At 37.5% G+C, this 22610-nt stretch overlaps 1 protein-coding gene and 1 long non-coding RNA gene across 10 annotated transcripts; both read right to left on the bottom strand.

Annotated features, from left to right (window-relative positions):
- Window positions 1-7365: 7365 nt before the first annotated feature.
- LOC110792435 (uncharacterized) lies at window positions 7366-9923 on the bottom strand. Of its 2 annotated transcripts, none has more exons than XR_002534408.2 (4): window positions 9560-9923; window positions 8801-8939; window positions 8494-8665; window positions 7366-7729 (listed from the first exon to the last, which is right to left on the bottom strand). It is a non-coding gene; the product is annotated as an uncharacterized lncRNA (long non-coding RNA). The 2 variants fall into 2 exon arrangements; XR_008919390.1 differs by having other exon boundaries at window positions 9612-9923.
- A 7107-nt stretch (window positions 9924-17030) lies between these two features.
- Window positions 17031-20836, bottom strand: LOC110792436 (protein BASIC PENTACYSTEINE4). 8 transcript variants are annotated; one of them, XM_056827335.1, is made up of 4 exons: window positions 20670-20822; window positions 18389-18476; window positions 17681-18258; window positions 17031-17375 (listed from the first exon to the last, which is right to left on the bottom strand). In XM_056827335.1, the coding sequence occupies exons 2-4, from the start codon at window positions 18452-18454 to the stop codon at window positions 17360-17362; spliced, it is 660 nt and encodes a 219-aa protein (XP_056683313.1). In that variant the 5' UTR covers window positions 18455-18476; window positions 20670-20822; the 3' UTR covers window positions 17031-17359. The 8 variants fall into 8 exon arrangements, with proteins under 8 accessions (XP_056683313.1, XP_021852930.1, XP_021852927.1 ...); XM_021997238.2 differs by having other exon boundaries at window positions 17031-18258; window positions 20712-20836; XM_021997235.2 differs by having other exon boundaries at window positions 17031-18258.
- Window positions 20837-22610: the final 1774 nt, after the last annotated feature.

Genomic DNA, 22610 nt, shown 5'->3' with positions numbered 1-22610 from the left:
GCTGGCAAAAAATAGAACAAGGAAGATGGAGAAAGAACAACGCTTACCTCGGGAAGGGTAAAAGAGGGAGGAGATGAGGCGGACGAAACAACGGGAGCAGTAACTGTCACCTCGGGACCCTGCAACCAAAGGAAAGAGATGAATCTCTACCCCAGCAGTAAACACCTCATACCCAAAAAGATAAAACAAGAATGTTACCGGATCAGAAGTAGTTACCAGCTCAGGCAGAACAGTCTGTCTCGGAACGGCTTCTCCAGGGCGGTCGGTGTAGACACCTACTTTTGTCCCCATTCCCGAAAGGGAAGATTCGATGATGAAAGCATAAATCTCCACTTGGCAACGCATCTCCTATAAAATAACGATTCTCAATCACCCTTCTCATTTCACCCGAAACCTGCTATTTATAGAAACCTGCTATTTATGGAAACCTGCTAAAAATGGTAACTGCCATAAAGGGTAGTTTCTAAAAGTAGTAAGAATAAAAAGATAGAAACCTGTCAGAATTAGGTGTTGCACTCCAACATAAATCCTAAAAGAGATAGAAATTGTAAAAGGAATTCTATTCCTATCGCAGTTCGATAAAAGAGTTAACGTATTAATTAAACTCATAACGAACCTAGAGTTCGTAAAGGGCCCAGACGCATTCCGTCGTAAATTGATACGCACCAAATAACTCGGATTAAGTCTCTTAATGGACTCCATACTCTAGAGTCCAATCTGACAAAGAATTCTGCCCAGACCCTATTTTCAACGCCCAGCCCTGGGCGCCGAAATCTTTGACGCCCAGAGCTGGGCGCCGAAAATACCTAGGACGGATTCTTTTCCTCATCCGTTTCGTATTCAAATTCCTGAAAATCTATCTTTCTACGCCACTCTTTCCTATAAATAGACCCCTAAAGCCGACGTGAAAACACACACAATTATTATTTCTGAGCATTGACTCCAACCCCTAAGCCTAAGCCTCACGCTGCGAAATTGATCACGCGTTCTGTCGCAATCGATCCATAAATCGAACAGAACGTATCCTGTCCCGTACCTTGAGATTCGTTAAATAAAAGGAGAAATAGCAAAGTCAAAGTGGTTAGTTTTCTGAGAACCGTGACGCACCTCTCAAGGGTGCGTCGTAATGTGTCCCTTTTCCATGATTTAATTGCTTTCCTCGCCCTTTTCCTCGCCCTTTTATGAACTGTTAAACTAATTGAATCTGATTGTTCTATCACGCCTAATAAATATAATATTTTTGGGAAATTGGATTATCATGCTAGGTCCCTTAATACAATCTAAATCAGATAATCGCGCTCGATTTAGTATTATATGTTGCATATTGTTAAAATCAACTCAGATTAGTTTAATAGTTAACGCATGTCCCTTCAATTATTTATGCTAAGCTAGTAAGGATATCCTGCCTCTGGAGTTATCGACGAGCGAGTACTCCTCTCGGTAGTTACAGTCCCCCGAACCCTCAATCTCTACCCTGCGGGTGTACGTTGAGAGATCCCCACACCAGGGATCACAAGGGAACCTACGGCCGTCGTGGTCAAACATAATTCCACTCCCTTTATGTCACGATAATCGGGTTTTGTCAGTTTTTCTCATTGTCGTTAAAAACTGAATGGCGACTCCTATATTACTAGTCAATTGGATGTAAACTCACAGGAAATCCAATTACACTTGATTTGACAAAAAGAAACGTCACACCCATGAGGGACAAGGTCACGCATTAGCCTCGTGCTTTTTCGACCCCCTCACAGTCGGCAGACCAAGGGTCGGCTCGAACGTCTTCAAGATGGGCCAAGGCGTGATCCGAGAACTTGTAGCTATCTAGCCTCGGCTGCCGAGGGTTAGATGCCTTGAAATCGTAGGGAGGGAAACTCTCAAGAACCTCGCCTTCCAAGGAGTACCCCAATTTCTGAGGGTCAATAGCAGCCTCTCCGTACGCTACAACAAAACAAGAGAGAGGGTCAGATACAGGCAAAGCCAAGGAGAGGCAAATACCTCAGCTGAAGCACGATCTCAGCACAAGAAATCTCACCCCTATCATAGATCCGACTGAGACCGGCAGCAGCGAGGAGAGCCTCCTGAGTGATATAATGGAAGTTAGGAAGCCAATGCAAAGGCTCCCTAGTCATTTTCGCTCGGAACCACTCCAGAAGAGCAACATGATCCGGATTCCCCAGATCGACCGGGCCAACCTTAGACATCTCCGGATCCACCCTGACAAACCATTTCGGTGGCGCATAATAATGGGGATGCTTCGGATCCACGGGCACCCGCACTAGAAGTCATTGCTTCTTCCAGTTATGAACCGAAGACACATAAGGGAACGCAGTCAGATACTGCGAGTCGCTCTTCCGAAGCCGCTTGTTGGTAATGGTCCACCAACCATGTTGGGCATTCTGATTCCTCCCGAGCTCATGTATCTCCTTGAAAACCTCGAGAGACGGGGGATAACCCAGAAAGTCGCATGTCCAGCGGTAAGAAATGATATGATGCATCGACTTCGGCGTCAACTGCGCCAAAGAAATGTTATACTCCTCCAACACTCGGGAGACGAACGGATCCAAAGGAAATCGAAGCCCATAATCAAAGTGGTGGAGATACACAGCAATTAAGCCTGGGGGCGGCCTTGTCACCCGAGCGTGCTTCTGAAGCGGAAGATCACACCAGTAGCCCAAGGCATATTGAATGCCATAAAGATCTTTGGCGAGCCGATGATAATGCCCTCGACGAGCTTCAACTAACCACTCCCCTTCAACGGCCGTGCCATCGGGACCAGCAATCTCACTCGGATCATCAAAGAGAGCCGCAAGTTTACCCTTAGGATCCGCCTCTTCCCACCGCCTCGGGAAGAAAGGGCGAATAGGAAAACGGCCAGTAGCGCCGGTTCCATGACTCGGCCCAGCGCGAGCCCCACTCTTTGAGCGCTCTTCAGCCTCAGAAGAGGTCTTCGCCGATCTATCCTCGGAGCCACTAGACGAGGATACCACACCCGTCTTCGTCTTCCATCTTCCCCCAGCCATGGAAAAAACTCTAAAGAAAGAGTGCCGAAATACGAAGAATCAGAGAGTAAAAAAGAGAAAACGAGAAACAAATTACCTTCCTCGGAGCGGAAATCGCCGACAAGTCGAACGGAACAAAGACCCGAAGCTGATTCTTGACAAATTCGCGAAGATCTAAAGGAAACTCACAAGAAAAACCACCGGAATTCTGGGAGGATTTGAGAAAGATTTTTGCGAATAAAGTTTTGAACGAAGGGTTGGGTCGAGTATTTATAGGCCACCACCCACTGAAACTACCTAACTTCCACTTTGTTCTGGGCCGTTCGATCAACGCCATTCATGAAGCATCCATGTGACACCTGCCCCACTAGTGCATGGTTCCAACGCCCCCTTTTGAAAAAAGAGAGGGAAAACTTTTCAACTTCTGATACATGGAAACCCGCCCATTTATTCCTAAATGGACCGGGTCTGGGGGGCATGTTGTTCGGGCTCCCAATTGACTATCAATTGGGCCACTAAGTCCAAAGCCCAATGGCTCAATATAGCAGCATCAAACCCACAAGCACTACATTCCAAAAGGCTATTCAGCCACCAATCAAGGCCCAAGGCCCACTTGCAATAAATGACCTAAGGGGATTTATTGTACAAACACTATAAATAAGCCGCCATGGCTCACATACCAAGGTACGTCCATTTCACGCCTTAAGACTACTCTTCTAGAGAACTTCTCTATCTAGAATCCGAGCATTGTTCTTACTTAGGCATCGGAGGGGCTTTCCTCGGAAACACCCCCGAGGCTAGTAACTTGTTTATTGTGCAGGTTGATTTGGACACGACACATTCGAGCTAGCAAGATCTTCAACACACACAAAAGGGCCTTCATTTGAAGCCCATTGTTCCATCCACTTCAACACCGGAACACTTAGTGAATGAGGTTATTAGATATTAGGAAAGAAAAATTATATATTAAAAATCATTGATTTGATTGGAGTCGGTATGAAATTAAGGAACTAGGTAATTGTGAGCTATGGTTTGAGTTTTAAATACAAGTCTTTGCTACAACAACCATGATGCGGTGTCGCCACCGATCAGAAGTGGCGGCGGCCTCGGACCAGCAACATATTCATACATAGCCATAGACGACTACCTCAGAGAGATCTCCCCCACATGGCACTCTCGTCTTCAACCATCTCTCGATCTGGTCAATTCTCTCCCTCACCGCGCTCTCTCGTATCTTCATTTACAAGCACCGGTCTTTCGAGTTTCGCGCCGCTCTTCCTTTCCTCGGTTCCATCATTTTCTTTCTCTGTGATTTCCTCTATGAAGCTCTTTCCGTTTGCTCTGTCACCGCCGTCCTCGGTCTCGATATATTGGCATAGGTATTCTTTAGAGTAATGTGTCAATGTGTCATTTATTTTCCTTGCAGATGTGAAATGCTTGATTATTGCTGTAAAACTTGCTTGATGTACCTGATTACAAATGAGATTAAGCTTTTGGTTGATTACAAAATTATTGGGATGCTTGCAAATGTGAATGCTTACTGTAACTTTTTTTTAAGTGTTTAATGATGACCCTAACTTTGTGCTTAACTTAGTGGAAATGACAAAACGGGTTGGCCATGCAAATTAGCTACCCTAGCTAATTTTTGCTTGACAAAAATTAATCAATGGTTGATTGATAAATGACAAATGAGACACAATTAAATAATACTCCCTCCGTCCCTTAATACTCGCACCGGTTTGACCGGTGTGGAATTTAAGACATTTGAATTGACTTATTAATTTAATGGTGTTAGTTGATAGTGGGATATTATTTTTTTAATATTGTTAGTGGAAAATGTGTAAGAAGTGGGGAGTGGTGAGTGGAGGATGTGAATCTTTAAATAACTTTTTGTAAAGAATAGGGGTGTATGTGGGGTAGTAGGTAAGTGTGAGAAATAATATAATATTGATAAAAAATTTCCTTTATAGAAGCGGTGTAAGTATTAAGGAACGACCCGAAAAGGAAAGCGGTGCGAGTATTAAGGGACGGAGGGAGTAAGCTACTACGTACTTCGTAGTAGTTAACCATTGGAGTACAAACCAACTAACAATATACAGTGGTGGAGCTAGAATTTTTGGAAACAGTGGTGGAGCTAGAATTTTTGGAATAGTGTGTCACTATCGTCCACCGACCACGATAAATCAGCATTTGATCAATTTAACAAAAATTGATACTTAAAAACAGTACTCTGTACAAATATGTAACGGTAAATTTGAATAATGATAATGGTAAATATTTATTTATTATTTCATGTTTAATTTTGTGTCCTAATCATAATTGTAGTATAATTTTGAAGGGAGTAAATCCCGTTAATTCAATTTTACTCTGCAATTTTGCTTCATTATTGTTTCTTCCTTTCCGATATAATAGTCTCGTTAATAATGTAATTTTGAAGTTACAGTCCGAATTTTATTAGTCACTGTTATTGATTTTAATGTTAATAGTCCCATTCATTATTCACTAGTAGAAAAAACCTCAAGTGCTTGGGGGAAAATGCCCTCAAGTGCTGGTGATTATGCCCCCATCACTTGGAGGTGAAGCACTTGATAATATTTCAAGTGCTTGGGGTTAACCCCAAGCACTTGACAAATTAAGTGCTTGGGTTTTAAGAAACCCTAAGCACTTGACATGTCAAGTGCTTGGGTTATAAGAAAAACCCCAAGCACTTGACATTTCAAGTGCTTGGGTAATAAGAAAAACCCCAAGCACTTGATTGGGTTGTAAAAAAAAACCCCAAGCACTTGCGTCCAAGTTTTTATAAAAAAAATATTATTTCCTCCCATTTTTTAAAACTAAATCGACGCATAAAAATAAATCCAGATTCAAATAAAACTTAAGATTACAATATAATAATAAAGACTAGAATATCGATCTTGACTATAAAGTAAACTTTATTCAATTGTAATTCACAAAATTTACAAGTAAAGAATTCAATATTTAATATTGTATAACAGTATAAGTTAACATAGAGAACTAACACGAGAATTTTTACAAACTATATACAGAGAGAAAACTGGCAGAGCCCGACAACTTTCACAGGTCTCTAATTAAGTACGTAATCACAAGGATCAATTGGAGTTCCGAAAAATAACACTCTGTTGATTAAACAGGAGAAGAATACGAACATAACATACTGCAGTCAGAGTCCAAACAAAAAAACTGTATAAAAACTGAAGTGACAACATCAAGGTACCAGATTGAGAATGAGTAAAACTACAACTGGAGAAAGCACAGACTGCAAATTCTAATCATCAAAGTTGCTTTAACGCTGACCTCGCCCATCATCAGATGTTGAAATATATGCAACCTAATAACATACCATCACCCGTGGTAATTAAGTGTGATAATCCAGACCTTTAGCTGCTGAAACAAGCAGATCAATAATCCAAAACAAATATACGAGGTATGTTAAAAGTAACCACACCAGCAAGGGATCAAAAAGATTTAGTAAATAATCTTACTATCCAAAATGCCACAGTCCCCAGTATAATCCATGTTGCGATTTTTGCACAAAACTTTGCAGACTTACATTGGTAATCTCATTGAGCTAAAGATATGTCATCTGTCCTAGCAGGCTCACATTTATGCAAAAAGCTAAACATCAAAATTATTTACCAACAACAACAGCAAGTTTGAACTACAATTTCCAAGTCAATGCTACTTACCTAATAATCTTGTTAAGCAATCTTTTCTAAGCTAAGACTCAAAGAGTGATCCTCATGAGTAATTACTGCATAACATGAGGTTCTTCAGTAGCAATTTTACCATTTGAAAAAGTAGAACATATAAATATATAAAAACGGCGATACAAAATCTTGATGAGCTACGGTCATACAGAAACTTACAATCCCCACAATCTAGCCATTTCAGGTTTAATCTTTCTTAGAGAAGCCCAATTATTTTCTTAATTACCAAGAGCACAACTACCAAACACACTACCAAAACAGGCACAAAACTTCAGCAACTCAAAACTGGTAACGTTGACAAGAAAACCAAAAACAAGAAGCAGAAGGCAGCAACTCCGACACCCCTTCCCACCCCTTCCCAAACTGACTGAAACACGTATAGCAAACTCAGAAGCATTATAGGCTAACCACAAGCAACAAATTTCATAATGATTAACCTATGAAGCAAACGCACGCCTTTTTCTTTCTAGTTGGAACCTCATAACAAGCTCGAAAACACGCAAATATAACCAGCAAGTCATAAGCATATGCATTAAGAAGGACAAATTTACAGGAAAAAAAAAATCACATATTACAAGCAATCAAGCACATTGGACAAACACTGAACCTCAACAAAAACCGAAAACGCAAAAAACCTATCACCAACGAAGAAATTCTTGCCTTTCTCATAAATTCAGATAAACTTACAGCAACTGCAGAACCAACACAGATCTTCCTACAACTCAAAGAACAAAGAATCAAAAGAATAACCACTAAAAAAAGAGCAACAATGCAAAGAAAAAAACCAAATGTTAATTGGAGTTCCGAAGAACAACACCATGTTGGCAATTAAGTGTGATAATCCAGCTGAAACAAGCAGACCGATAAGAAGACTTGTCCTTGAAACTGCTTCATATGAACCAATTGACGTACTGAAATCATGTGGAAACAACAACATATAGAGCAACAGCCGAAGGAAAGCAGAAACAACATACAGAGCAGCAGCAGAAGCAACCCTACACCCTGAGATCCAAACAAGAAAGATTGTCAAATAAACACTTCAATAATACGTCATATTATGAGACCCATCAAACTGAAAATATTCAAATCTTTCCTACTAATGGCCACACCACCAGAGACATCATGATCGAGACAAAAAGAAGCAGAAACCTACACCAGAATGACAACATTTTTAAAACCATGTCAATGAGACCATAGAAACACTTAGTAACATTCATTGACATGCACAATAAGAGTAATAGTTATTGTGTTACATAAAAATCCCATAACACATTTGTGAAGCTAGAGTTAACCCAAATGACAGAAACATATTCAGAAAAGACTTATCAGATGCAAGGTTACATTATCTCTACTTAAAATAATAATCATACTTTAAATAAATTTGTTTAGCAAGTTTAATTTGAAGTTTTTAAATATGGATAAGGGAATTATTCCTATACAGCTCCTTTAAACCATAAAAGACTTCCACATCATAGTTTTATGGAGACGTAATATATACTTAGTATAATTTATTAGTTAGTGTTTAGCAGTTTGAACGCTTTCAAGGATATTTACATATTATGTGTATCATACGTGAATAGACTGTTTCTTCTGATTATAAGAAGTTGGAAGTGCCTAATCTTTATTCTTCAGCAGAGACAATTCTGCTTCAGCAGTTGTAGGTCAGAGAGAACATGTAAGAATAATTCTAGATAGGTGCAAGTGTGTAAGATGAAACAAAACATCTAACATAAAGCGCAAGTTCGGTTATATTTTCTGTACGTTACCTTCAATGGAAGGCAATGAGCTTCATGAGATGGTGGCTAGGACATCTTAACTCTTGAGCACATAAAGCGCAAGTTCGATTATGTTTTCTAAAAGCAGGAAGGGTGCTAAATCCAGGTACGCCCTTGAATATATCTTCTTCACATAAGCCACGACATCTCGGAAAGGTACATCCTGAGAATTAATTTATGTTTAGCTGTATAGCAGGAGTACAAAAACAAAGAAAGAGCGGTGTATATTTAGGAACATTTTCTTCCTTAATCTCATGATACTAATTGAGGGAAGGATCAGAAAGGCTTAGATCATTACCTAGCCATCCATCATAAATGAATTTGTTCTCTGCTTGTAAGTTGCAATACATGATTGAATAAGAGACCAGGAGCTAAATGACCGGCGTATATAGTCACGACTCACAACACTTGGTATCCGAGAATGGGACTTGCAAGCTCTGAATACAAAGAATGAGGGAGGAAATTAGCAGTAAAAATAAAACAAAACAAAAAAGTCAAAAGTGGCTCGGTTATTAGCCCCAATGTTTCATCTTAGCAACTATTGCCAATTTTTCATGTGAAACAACCAGAGAACACTTCAACTAAGGCCCGAACAATGTGTGCATAATCAATAAATCATCATCATCGTTGTTTCCAGAAAAGCATGTAATTATGTAAACAGCCAGGATGATGTATGCACATCTACTTGATTGCCATCACCAGAACCAAATTAATTAGTCCTGCTCCTACCATTAAAACTACCATTACCAGCAGGAAGGATATAACACCCAAACCATAGCCTCTCTGAATTCGCATTTCACAAAGCAGATTACACTCTCTTTCATTCAATAAGCTCTTCAAATCAGATTATAGTATTTTAGAACACCAAATTCATCTTTCTGAATTTTTTGTCCTAGAATCGTCCTTGAACCCTAATTAACCTCGAAATTAATTCATATTGCATCAATTACAGTAAAATCTACCAACATCTAATCATCAATTCTTATAAAATAATTCTATAAACACATTAACATACGAAAAAGAAACGATTCAATTCGATTACATTAGAAAACCTAACCTTTGAGCCAAAAAGAAATTTGATTTTCCAGCAGAACGGTGTATGAGCTAACCTCTTAGCGGTTTCCAGTAGGAGGCAAGTCGACGATAGTGGCGGTGAGCGCGATTCTTTGCCCCAGGAGAGGAGGCGATGGAGGTATTAAGCGGTACACAAATCGGCGACTTGGCTGCTGGAGAGGAGAGAAGATAGGAGAGGAGAGAAGATAAGATGGCACACATCAGAGGAGATAAGATGGGACACGGGAGGAGAGACGATGGCAACAACGACGGTGGTGAGAGTTTGGCGTGGGTAGTGGTAGGGAAGAAGTGGGGAGGTGTAGAGGAGAGAAGTGCAGGGTTTTGTTTTACGAAAATTCTTTTAAAAAAAAAAAGTTTCATGAAAAGTTTTCAAAGGGAAGTTTCACCGAATAGAAAATTAACCTAAGAAGAAGGTCCAAAGTGCTTGGGGTAAATATAAAAAACCCAAGCACTTGTAAAATGTGCAATTAAGTGCTTGGGGTAAATAGTAAAACCTAAGCACTTGTAAAATATGCAATTAAGTGCTTGGGTTAATAACAAAACTCAAGCACTTGATTCAAAGCACTTGAGTTTTTTTCTACTAGTGATTGCTTTTTAGAGTTTGGTCTACATTTTCATTATAGCAGCATGAACTTCACAAGAAAGGCAGGGGAAGGAGATAAAGAGAGGAGATAGAAATTGAAGCTTTTTAGAGTAATTGACAGCCACGTGAAGTGAGACTCGTTGATGTACCGAGAATTTGTTTCAAAATTTACAAAACATTGCCATGAATGAGACGGGTGTATTTGAGGTAGTTGAGGCTCTATTATAGACCATCTCTTTGACATTGTTGCTCTGTTGTTGTTGTTGTTGTTGTTGTTGTTGTTGTTGTTGTTGTTGTTGTTGTTGTTGTTTCTGCTGCTACTACTACTGCTTATGTTCAGACCTGATATTGCTGTCAAGTCTTTGTTTCCCCAAGGAATAACTATCTCTCTGTTATCTAAAAGGTTAATGCAAGACTATATATTGTAATGCCTACTTAAGTGGATATTTAAAATATTAGGTAATTCAAAGCCTAATATATAGACCCTTACTAATCCGAACTTGAGATGGGTTGGTTGCTAGATACGGGAAATGCTGGTGCATTTGCATTTCTGGTGTTAATTGTTGTGTTTATGTATTGCTTAAATTCATGAATTTATCCTAATTGTTATTTTGAATTTTTATGTGACAGTTGATGGATTGAAGGCTTTCGAGGTGTACACAAATGGATCACATATGATGTGGCTCTAAGAGTTTCATCTACATGTCAGTTTATTAGGAGGGCAAATAAAATTTGGTAGCACGGTCAGTTTTGTAGTTTGTACCCCCAACCCAATTCTTTGACGCAAAATATATGGAGAAGAAAAAAAAAGTCAATACATAATGTTGTTTCGTTTGGTCGGTTACCTGTTGTTCCTTACTTCATCAATGCACATGCAAGCAGGCAGTTCTCATCTTATATATGTACAAATTTGCCTTAGAAAAATTTAATAGTTAACTCAATTCTGACGTAAATGTGCAATGCAACACACTATGACTTTTCTTGGCTCATCCAGGGCACCACCTGTTGGGACATGAAGCATGCTATAAAATGCAAACTACTCAACTTATATGATGCAAATTTTGAACTGTTTGAATTGTGTTCATTTCTTATTTTAAAGAAATCGCCATAAGTTATGTAATTTGGTCTGATTTGTGACAATATATCCATCTATTCTTTTAGTTTGTGTATAATCTCGCACGCATCGCGTGCATATAAAACTATTATTGCAAAAGTCAACTCATTAGAACTTTGGTGTCCACCTAATAGTCGATAGTACCCTATTGCTAAAAAGACATTTATATAATGTAACGTTACTTGCATATATAAAACCAAAACTTTAAAAATGTCGTGCATATGGGACTAGTAGACAAGTACTCCCTCCGCCCTGGAATACTTGACCTGTTTTCCTTATCGGGCCGTCCCTTAATACTTGACCTGTTTCTAAAAATGGAAATATTCTAACAATATTATATTATTTCTCACTCCACCCCTATTAACCCACCCACCCCCTACTCCATACAAAAAATAATTAAAAATTCAACCCCTACTCTCCCCTAACCCCACCTCTTAAACCACCTCCCACTAACTACATTAAAATAATACCCCACTATCAACTACTACCTATTAAATTAAATAAGTCAATTCAAGTTTCTTAAACTCTGTGCCGGTCAAACCGGGTCGAGTATTCCGGGACGGAGGGAGTAGTATATATATAGCCAATTAGAGATGTCTTTCGGATGGAAATTCTATGGGCTTTCCCCAACACAACCCGTAAGTCTCAACCGTCCCCAACGACCCAACCCCATCAGGGAAGGCTTGGGCCTATCTTTATCTCCTTTGTTTTGTTTATTGAACACTTCTGTCTAAGACGAGTAGATGACAATTTTTATTCCATTGCATTATTTAAAGGATATTTTAATATTTAAAACTTAAAATTTAAAATTTAAAATTTAAAACTTAAAAGATGGTAATATTTTTTTTTTTATGTGTTACTAGCTGTTCACCTTAGCGTTAATTCGAATTCGGAGGGAATTTCACGCTAGTGTTGCATTTTTTTAAACGGATGAAGTATAATGTTAAGACTAATTATCAACAATACCGAGCGGATAAAGAAAAAAAGTTGCAACTCTACTTTGATTCGATGGTTATCTTGTTGCTAAGTGTAGATAATCTGCTAATCATGTGTCATGCGCCTTTTAGTTGTCGAGTACGAGTGTACAATCAACTGTTGTTACATTATTATGCTTAGTCTTCACCCAAAAAAAACATTATTATGCTTAGTCCAGTTAGATTTTTTTTTTTGGAATTATTGGCTCCGTCCCAAAATTATAGTCCCGATTGATTAAAAACACGGATTTTAAGAAAAGTAGAATTAAGTGTGTGGGAAATTGAAATATAGTACATTGATGATGAAAAAGTACTCCCTCCGTCCCATAATATAGTGCCCGTTTGACATTTTTTACGGAAATTAAGAAACTTGAAAAATAACATGATGAACTATTAATGTTGTTGTACTTTAGTAGAAAAGTACACAATTTATTTTAAATTTTAAACAAAAAGACAAAAAATAACAAATTATTGGACCATATTTTCATGATAGAAACATTAATGATTGGACCACACTATTTTCTAGGTACAAACATTAAATATTGTACCACATTTTGGGACACCCAAAATGGAAAACATGCATTATATTTTGGGACGGAGGGAGTAGAATATAGCACATGTAAAAAAGAATAAAGTACATGGAGAAGAGAAAATAATAGTACATGTTAAACAGGAATATAGTACATTTTCTTTTTGTTTTGTGGTCCCAAATGAGGGTGACATGGGATATTTTTTGTGTTCAAATAAGGAAATAGGACTATAATTATGGGACCCCCGATTTGAAAAACATGACTATAATTTTGGGACGGATGAAGTAACTAATACTATATCCGTTTCAAAATGATGTTTCAATTTTCATATTTTATGTTTGTCTATGCACAATTTATATAATTTATACTCCGTATCTAATTATACAAAAGTAAAAATTATAAAATTTTGATAATATTGAATTACTAATGGAGACGAATCAGACAAGATTCCACATGAATATGTTTTTTTTCTTATATATTGGAAATAGTTTAGAAGATTATCTCCAATTATGAATAGTGACAAAATTATAAATTGGAATATCGTTATGGAATGAAAAGAATACTTGATTTGACGGATAAGAATATTCGAATATGATAAGGATTTGTCTTATTTGTAACGGTTTTGTCCAGGAGATTGAATAGATAGGTTATAACTAGGAAGGCGGAGAGGCAAATATCTGATATGTATTTCAAGATACATATCAACCTTATTAAACGACAAAATAGGGACAAGAAAAACATTAAAAAATGTGCCCTTTTTCAAAGAACAGATGTCGTTTTTCAAAAACAAATGCCATTTTGAAAAAATGGATGTCATTTTTCAAAGAACAGATGTCGTTTTTCAAAAACAAATGCCATTTTGGAAAAATGGATGTCATTTTTCAAAGAACAGATGCCATTTTTCAAAAACGGAATCCATTTTAAAAAAAAATTATTTTGTCCTTAAAATCAAATTGAAGTTTCAACAACCCTTAAAATCAGGCCTTAATCGCCATTGCTGAAACCAAATTGAAGTTTCAAATCAAAGGAAAACCTTAGTCGCCACCACTATCATCGGACCCAAACTTCAATATTCAGGGGAAGGGGAGAGTGTCAGAAAGAGAAGGAGGGCGGCGAGCAGAGGGAGAAGGAAGGAAGGAGGAGAGAGGGCGCCGACTCGCTCACCTGATGTAGATACAGGTTAACCGGCCGCGCGCCGCCGGCGCTAACCCAATCCCCCCCCGCCGACGCTCACCCAGACTTACCCACGCACGTTGTCGGTGTTCCCCCTTTCCTACTTCCTCGATGTCGGTGGTTGTGCGTGATGGTGGTGAGGAAGAGAAACGACGATGGAGGAAGATCCCACTGTTGTCGGAAAATGAGGATGTGGACGATGACGAAGTGAAACCATTTAATGGAAGAAGGAAGGGGGGTTAATGGAAGAAGGGAAGGGGGAGAGAAATGTCAGGGGAGAAGGAAGGTGGGTTAATGGAAGAAGGGAAGGGAGAGAGAAAAGAAAAAGAAATGGGTGGGTTAATGGGGATTGGGTGGGTAATTAGGAATTAGGGGGGTTAGTTAGGGATTAGACGGGTAATTAGCTTGTAATTGGTTGATTATGAGGATGATGACGTCATGGAGGGGTATTTGGAGTATTAAGTCATTTGTGAAGGGTATTTGGTGAATTATTGAAAACTTGATGGGCATTTGGTGAATTAAGGCAAAACTCGGGGGTATTTCATGAAATATCCGGATAAGGATTTGTCTTATTTGTAACGGTTTGTCCAGGAGATTGAATAGATAGGGTATCACTAGGAGGGCGGAGAGGCAAATATCTGATATGTATTTTAAGATACATATCAACCTTATTAAACGACAAAATAGGGATAAGACAAACAGTAAAACAAGTGCCCTTTTTCAAAGAACATATGCCATTTTTAAAAAAAAATGACTTTGTCCTTTAGCGTTTGTCTTTAGCCTATTTTGTCGCTTAGTGGGGTGATGTGTATCTTGAAATACATATTAGATATTGATTTATACTTCCTCATATAATTAGTGCTCTTACATGCATCCTATGGTCTATTCTAGTTGTAACCTTTTTATTTTTGGCAACTTTACACACTTTGACTTTACCAAACTATACTCAACTCTATTCAATATCCCTCTTTTAACCCTAATTATATCGATCTCAATATTAAAGGAGGCATAGGATGTAATTTACGTAGTACTACCTATCCACGTACTTACATGACAAAAATTAGGATGAACAATAAACGTTAAATCTACAAGAGGACGGAGGAAGCGAAGGGTTGAACATGCATTTTGCAACTCTACGGTTAATATCTTTTCCAAGAAGAAACATTATTAAACACAGGATTAAAGAACAAGGAAGCAAATGAATTAGTTTTTAGAATCCGATTAGTACATTAGGGTGCTCCGTAACAAGAATGAGTGCATAAATAAATAAAATTTCAGAAGACTAGTAACAAAATAAAGACGGACGACATAGCTACGTACGTCTAAGAGGAAAAATAAATAAAGAAGATTACAAACTTTATAGTAAATTATACATATGGGGATCGGATATTGATCGAGCAAGATGAAGAGGCTAATTGTTTAGTTGGCTGTTGACATAATTCCCAGACCAACTTTCCAAGTACAACTCTTCCATGAGAGGTAGACCTTGCAGCATCTCATCAAGATCAACGGCATTCATACTATCAACAACAACAGCAGCATTGGCTCCAAGGCAAACACTAGCACCACTATTTCCGGCCTGCACATAATGTGGTGGTTGTTGTTGTGGCGGCTGATGCGGTGGTGAAGTCATACGTGGTCGCTTCCTCATCTGGTTTTGAAGAGAATTCGAAGAAGCGTTGTAAGTATCATTTCCAATCCATGCAACAGAACAGTTCTTCCCCGTTAGGCTTTGTACCATAGACTTGAAGTCCTTAGCTTCAACCTCCACACTTCGAGTTTCGATAAGTGTTACTTTTGTAGTAGGCTTATTATTAACATATCTATCACCATCTTTCTCCATACTCCTCCAATAACCTAAGCTATAACAAATGAAGTACAAGTTAATTAATTTGATGTAATAATATATATATATATATATATATATATGCGCGCGGCTTAAGTTTTCGATATTCTCTGCCGATTTTAATCTATATCTAATATAAAGAGATGAGGTATTTATATGGACGTATTTAATTAACGCTCGTGCAGATTTGATTTTTGTCATAACTCATAACTCATAACTCATAACAAGCAAGTACGGGTATATACGTTGAAATGGAAGAGACTGAGGAAATGATGATAAATTGACCAAATTAGAGAAAATTTGATGATTGAGGAATTCAAGAGGAAGCAGTAGGATTGGCGAGCAGTCTTTTAAGGGGGTCAATATGTAAAGGCTAAAGCATGCATTATTCATGGCTCAAAGACCCCTCCAACTTGAAACAAGGTTGAAAAGGCCAACCCTTTTTTGGCTTATTGTCTTTAATTCTTGGCCCATATTTCTCCACTAGTGGTTGGTTGTCCTGAATTGTTTCGTACCTTAGCACGCTATTCCCTCTTTTCTTTTTCTTCTTTACATATTTTGTTTATGGTATTTTATTTATTTTGTTCTTTACAATGTGAATCTTTTTTTTATTTAAAAATCTATGCACTTTGGCTTGAATGGTTCAATAAATAAATAAAGTAATCTTATTGGTTGTTAAATTAGTTAGTGGATTAAAATCCTAGGGATATTTTTTTTATTAATTTTTTAATATAAAACAAAAGTTATTTTCACTTTATCCAAAAAATACTATAAATGAATCTTGGATAAAGTGAAAACATGATTAATGAATGGAGTAATTTGCAATTTTTTTCAAAAGAAAAAAATGTTTATCCTCATTAATTATACGTTAAATCGCATGCATAATATCAAACGTAAAAAACAAAAAGGGACTGAGATAGTACACTTCTAATATATACATAGTTTTCCCGTCTAATATGCACATCTTCAAAAATGCCTCGAAAATTTTGTTAAGAAGATTACTCAAAAACCATGTCCATGAACATAAAAAATTAACAAACAAACAAAAATTAGATTAAAACATGTAAAATACAAAAAAGTAAATAAATAAATAAAATCAAAATTGACTTGTTGACCGGAAGTATAACAAGTCACCGGTCATCTAACTTGTTTAAAATCATGTAATGACGAAAATTGTAAATAAAAAATTTAATATTTTGAAAATACATGTAGCGAGAAATCTAATAAGAACACGTGAATAGAACATTATGAAACCGAGTTAATATATGTGACAAAAAAAGGGTCTGTTCAAACTGTAATTGACCAGGCTCGTAACATATGTTTATGGGATAAACCCAAACACAACCAACACCAAATGCTTAAAATTTGGTTTCTTTCTAGCTTTCAATCATTACCATTCATGGAAGAATGAGAATCACATCATGTACCCCCATACATTAAGGGAAGTGTTCGCTGCCGCATGCATCTAGGCATATACGATCAGAGCTTGCTTTGCACAAACAAGTTCAGTTTCGAAACATTGAAAACTTGCTTGCTGAGATTGCACCATCCACTCACTAATTTTCATTTGCCTGCAAAACTACCACATTACAAGGCCAACAACAAGTCAGTTTATACTTAATAATAGTATCCAGTATCAAGCATAAAGGATCACTGCACTGATTTGTACACACTTCTATCTGAAATACCGCCTATGTAATGTAATTACTTCATCAGCCTTTCTCTAATCTCTATTTGATTGTAATGTAACGATTGGTACCATGTTTGGACCAGCGGTTCTTTAAGTCCACAGGTACAGATAAATCAAAACCCTCCATAGCCAGCTCACTCAGCAACTTAGAGAAGGCACTTGCGCTCATTTTCCGACCACCTATACGAGCATACCTTTTGTTAGGGACAGGTGGCAGAGGATAAACTGACACCGTGGTCGTGCAACAAGCTGACTGCCAACCCCCGTTCCCCCACTTGTAACACTGTCGAAATACCCCTGTACATGAGCATCCAGGACTTGGCATTACAGAGTCATCATAATCAACTCGGTTCAACCCCATTTTTTTACCATCCCACTCTTTCTTCACCTTCAACTCATCACAAGTTCGTTTCTCCCTCGGCTTCCTTTCCTTGGTCTTCTTTGGCTGAGGCGACTTATTATTACTTTCAGATAAAGCATTGATTTCTTGCGGGACATAATTGTTATCACATTCAACTCCTGAACTTAATATACAATTTTGAAGAGCATAGGCATTGTTTCTTTCCATTATAGCTTCATCGCGCTCCCTATATGCAAAATTTCTCTGTGAAATCGCTATTTCTCTCTCTTCAAAGGCCCTTTTCTTTTCAAGCAAAGCTCTCTTCATTTCCTCAATTGCAGCATCTCTCTCAGCTATCATGTTCACAAGATTTCTGTTCATAATCAAAGCCGTCTGCTCCTTAACCTCATGCTGGTACGCCATCATACTCCACTGAAATTAAAAAAAATTAAAAAATTAAAGAGATGTGGCAGCAGCATTATTTTTCATATACTAATCAAACTCCTATTTCAAGGAGGATAGACTTAAGAAAAAGAGAGATTTAGATTATATGGTTTCTTACCGGAGAATGCTCCCTGAAACGATCACACTTATGTCTTGCACCTCCTCGCTGCCCCCCAAAATCCATAGCAATTAGCAAATCAAAGGTACTGCTACCACAAGTATAGACTTATAGTTACGTTATTCTCAAGCAAGAAACCCAAATTCTGTTCCAGATTACTGGTACAAATTAATACTTTGTGTTAAACAACCAAAATAATAATACAAGAACAAATGAACTCCATAAATCACATGGATAACTTTGTACTCCCACGTTTAAATTGCTTAAAAAATCTAACACTTGTGATGAGAGTGCAATGGTTAAATTCCCAAGCTAGTGCTGTGTTTAAACATTTTGAAACGAATTTTGGAACTTATATTTCAAAGAACAGGTTAAAACATCATTCGTTTTGTTCGAAAAGGTACAGAGAAAATGAAAAAAGGAAATGGAGCCAAGGAGCGTAGGAGATGAGGAGCAAGGTGAAAAATATGGCATTACACTAGGGAAAACAAAATCTCAACCAAACCTAATTGCTTTCAATCCTATAAACCAAACGGAAGAAAATGGAAAAACTAGCCTAGGTTCAGCTTGGCAAAGCAAATCAACAAGCAATTTACAAGCATTATGAATTATCACTAGACGTATAATTTCAGCTCCAATCTACTGTAGACTTGTAAAGACATCATCTACAGTGGAGTGATGGAAGTTTTATTCAGAATCTTGAGCACATTTTGTCAACTTTTATCCCTATACTAATGCCTCAGTTGGCACAAGCAACAATAACTTTTCCCTCCACCAAATGGGTGTTGTTTTCAGGCTACGGCTTTATGAAAGACAGTTAAGACACTGACTAAATGGCGGCCTTGCATCTTTCGGTACACAAGCAAACTTCTGAGTTGCCAGAAAAAGATATACGGAGTAACTAATTAACTTGACTCTATGAGTCAAAACACTATTCCTGTAACAACTAATTCTTCTAATCTTTTTACAACTATGTTTCAGACTACCACAACATTAACTTCACATGTTTTTGGTAACACAGTAAACAGAATCCAGGGGACCTAATAATGAGCAGAGACCAGCACAAGGGAAAACATAATTCTCATTATAAATCTCTAGAAACACAACAAGTCAAGGGAAAACAAGATGAAAAACTCAGCACAGGGCTGCAGTTATAAGGGACTATTAGAACAGCAAATGATTACTAGGAGGGATAGAATAGCATCCATACCGGACCCAGTGGCCAGTACATCTGATATCTCCCAGAGACTAGTAAAACTATTGAAAGTGATGTGAAGTAGCAAGTAGTGGATCTAGCAGATTTCATTAAAGAAAACATTCAGCTCAACTCAACTTCATGAGAAGAAAGCATTTTGTGACCAAAATGTCAAACAAAATTCCTTTTATTCTGAAAAAACAAAAGCAGAAACCAGCCAAAATTCTACTTTCTTAAAAAATGCACCTTTCCAGTTTCCACTCAAATAAAAAAGACCACACACAAACACTAGCTGACTGGTAGGCTGGTAGCAACAGTTGCCAACCTTTTCATGCTCCAAACCAGACTTTACCAACAACTAACAAGCTAATAACTTCTTTATTAATTCCTCCGTCTGTCCCACTTTTATGGGTTAAGAGGTCGTTTGCTTGAAATACCCATGATTATCCTTGATAATTTGTACAATTGTTCATAACAAACATCTTAATTAGTACGAAGGGTAGGCTAATATTTTGGGACGTCAACGTGACCTATTAAGGTGGGACGGCTTTAGTATCAATTAGTTAATTACAATAAAAAAAAATCACTTTCTTAAAAACAAGTTGCTGAAATAGCTAAACCAACAGAATTTATGGTAAACAACACCGATTACAGTAACACATAAGAAAAACTCAAAATTCTCTCCTACAAACTCAGAGAAAACACTCCCTTTCAAAAAAAAATAAAAAAAATCAGAGAAAACACCAACAAAATTCCCCTCTTTTGTTTTTCTAAACCCATGTCCCTAAATCAAACTCAGTTACCCACATTGCTTCAACAAATCAATGGAAGTACGAAAAATTTAAAAAAACCCTTAAAAAATTCAGTTTTTTGGGCAGCAAAATCTCAACCTAACTCTGTTTGCGCGTGTTTGTTTATGGGGGAAAGATGAAACAAAATTTTGGGAATTTGATAACATAAATAGGACATGCAAAAAGACAGATTAAAAAGGACAACAAAATCATTCAAAAAAGGAGACATTTTTCTAATACTAGAAATAAATTCAGGAAAGAGCGACATATTTGTTATGAAAGAGAAGAAGCTCACCAAAATTCTGCAAAAATGAGTATGAATGATCTGCCAAGTTACCTTATTTGAGAAGCTTAGCAGTTTAAAGTAAAACCCTTGTTGTGTGAGAGTAAGCGCAGCAGCTGCCAATATGTGTCTCGTATGATTTTCTGGTGGTTACTTCCAACCTTTTTGCCCCCTTTTTTGATGAGTTAAGCTAAAGGTTGGGGTCTAACCTTTTACATTTTTCACCTTTAAGGACCTATATCTTTTTTTTTCCACCTTTTAGGACCTCATTTCTATTTTCCCGCCACTTAACCCAACTTTAACTCACCGGTACTTAATGTAAAAACTAAAGAGATGAAGTCCTTTAAAATTAAAATTTTAATATTTTTTACAGCCAATGAGCCAATTGACGTTCTACCCGACCTGAGCCAACGGGTTCGTATTTGATTATCCAATCCGAATTATGCAAGTATTTTAAATGGTATATGGAAAATGGATATGGTCACATTCTAAATTAATTTACTCGTGATATTAAAGGTATGGTGATTTTGTGACTAATATCAGAGTTAAAAGCTACATAGTACTTTGTACGAAATATTTAACCAGCGATCTAAACATGACATGAACCGAAGTGGATGAAAATATATAAAAACTTGATGACTATTTTTCTAATAGAGTTACATAAGTAGGTTTTATAGTGGATCGTGTTGATATGTTTGTTGAGCCATGATTAGATTGCACAATTCAAAATGTACAAATTGTACCGGTCATCCCTAAGTTAGGTCTATGTGACGTACCAATTCATAGGTCTACCTTAAGTGTCGTGCCAATTCACGGGTCTACCTTAAGTGTGGTGTCAATTGACGGGTCTACCTTTGTCAAGCCGGCTCATGGTTCGACTAAGTTTTGTCAGACCAAATCGAGGAGGAGGCCCTTATTAGTTACTCCTCTGACCAAATCAAGACCCTTATTATTTTTTAAACCAATTAAGGATAGTACACATATTGCTATATCAAATAAAAGATTCTCAATGTAAAGAACAAATGAGATACCCTAACCAAAATACATACAAAACAAAAAGGGACAGAGGTACCATTACTCACTTATCAATGCCCTACAAATTTGAACTAGAAAATCCTACATAGTATTACCGATTTACCATGCTCGTTAATATTTGGTTTTATATTGTTGAACATTGAGACCTCTTCTTATAGAACAATGACTTATGAGTTATGAACCATAAATTGTATCTGGCGCATCAGCCCCAATTTCCTCATAAAACCACAAAATCAGAGCTAACTAGATCTGCAAGTTTTGGTTAATTCAAGTCGGTCACTTTCGGGTGCGGGTTTGTAAATGTTTGGTTCATGACGTACTTAGAACTTTCGAGTTCGGGTCGACTAACGGGGAGAGAGATTTTAAAACGCGTATTATATTTTTTTATTTGCGTAATAAATTTAACCGTATATCAATACAATATATAAAATATGCGCACAAAATGGCAAATTATCATATACAAGATACAGGTAGTCAAATTCAACCATAAAATGGCGTATTAATTCAAATCGAAATCATATTACACCCAACAATAGTAACAATAACATGTTTATTGTGTTTATTACTACAAGTACAACAATTTTCAATCAGCCGGATCAAGAACGAGTTCGGTCTGATTTTGACCCTTTACTTCCGGTTTGTTCGGGTTGAGTTAAAATCAAGTTAGGGTCACAAATTTTCGTTCAAGACTCTGTATCTTCGGGTCGTTTCTTGGTCGGATCAAATTTTGGCAAGTCTAGAGGCTACTAAAGCAAACCACAAGACGGATCCAGCTTTAAATTCAAAGACGCGAAAGCGAGATGTCAGTCTAATTAGACTAAACCGAATCTGCCTTTTGATCCCGGAATCGGATCAGGTCGGGCCATAAGTGGTCAACTCTATACACCCCATTCCCTTCGCATCAAAGTCTCCCCACTC

This window comes from Spinacia oleracea, chromosome 4 (assembly GCF_020520425.1).
Source record: "Spinacia oleracea cultivar Varoflay chromosome 4, BTI_SOV_V1, whole genome shotgun sequence".
Classification (NCBI taxonomy): Eukaryota; Viridiplantae; Streptophyta; class Magnoliopsida; order Caryophyllales; family Amaranthaceae; genus Spinacia; species Spinacia oleracea.
The sequence above is the reverse complement of the archived record's forward strand: the minus strand, read 5'-3'. Positions and strand labels throughout refer to the sequence as shown.

What these genes read in the sequence shown, in the direction of transcription:
- LOC110792436 (XM_021997238.2), bottom strand. Translation starts at nt 18,454, where the DNA reads ATGGATTTTGGGGGGCAGCGAGGAGGTGCAAGACATAAGTGTGATCGT. An exon ending in GTTTCAGGGAGCATTCTCCG is followed by an intron (nt 18,259 to 18,388) that starts GTAAGAAACCAT and finishes TTTTAATTTCAG; the next exon opens with TGGAGTATGATGGCGTACCA.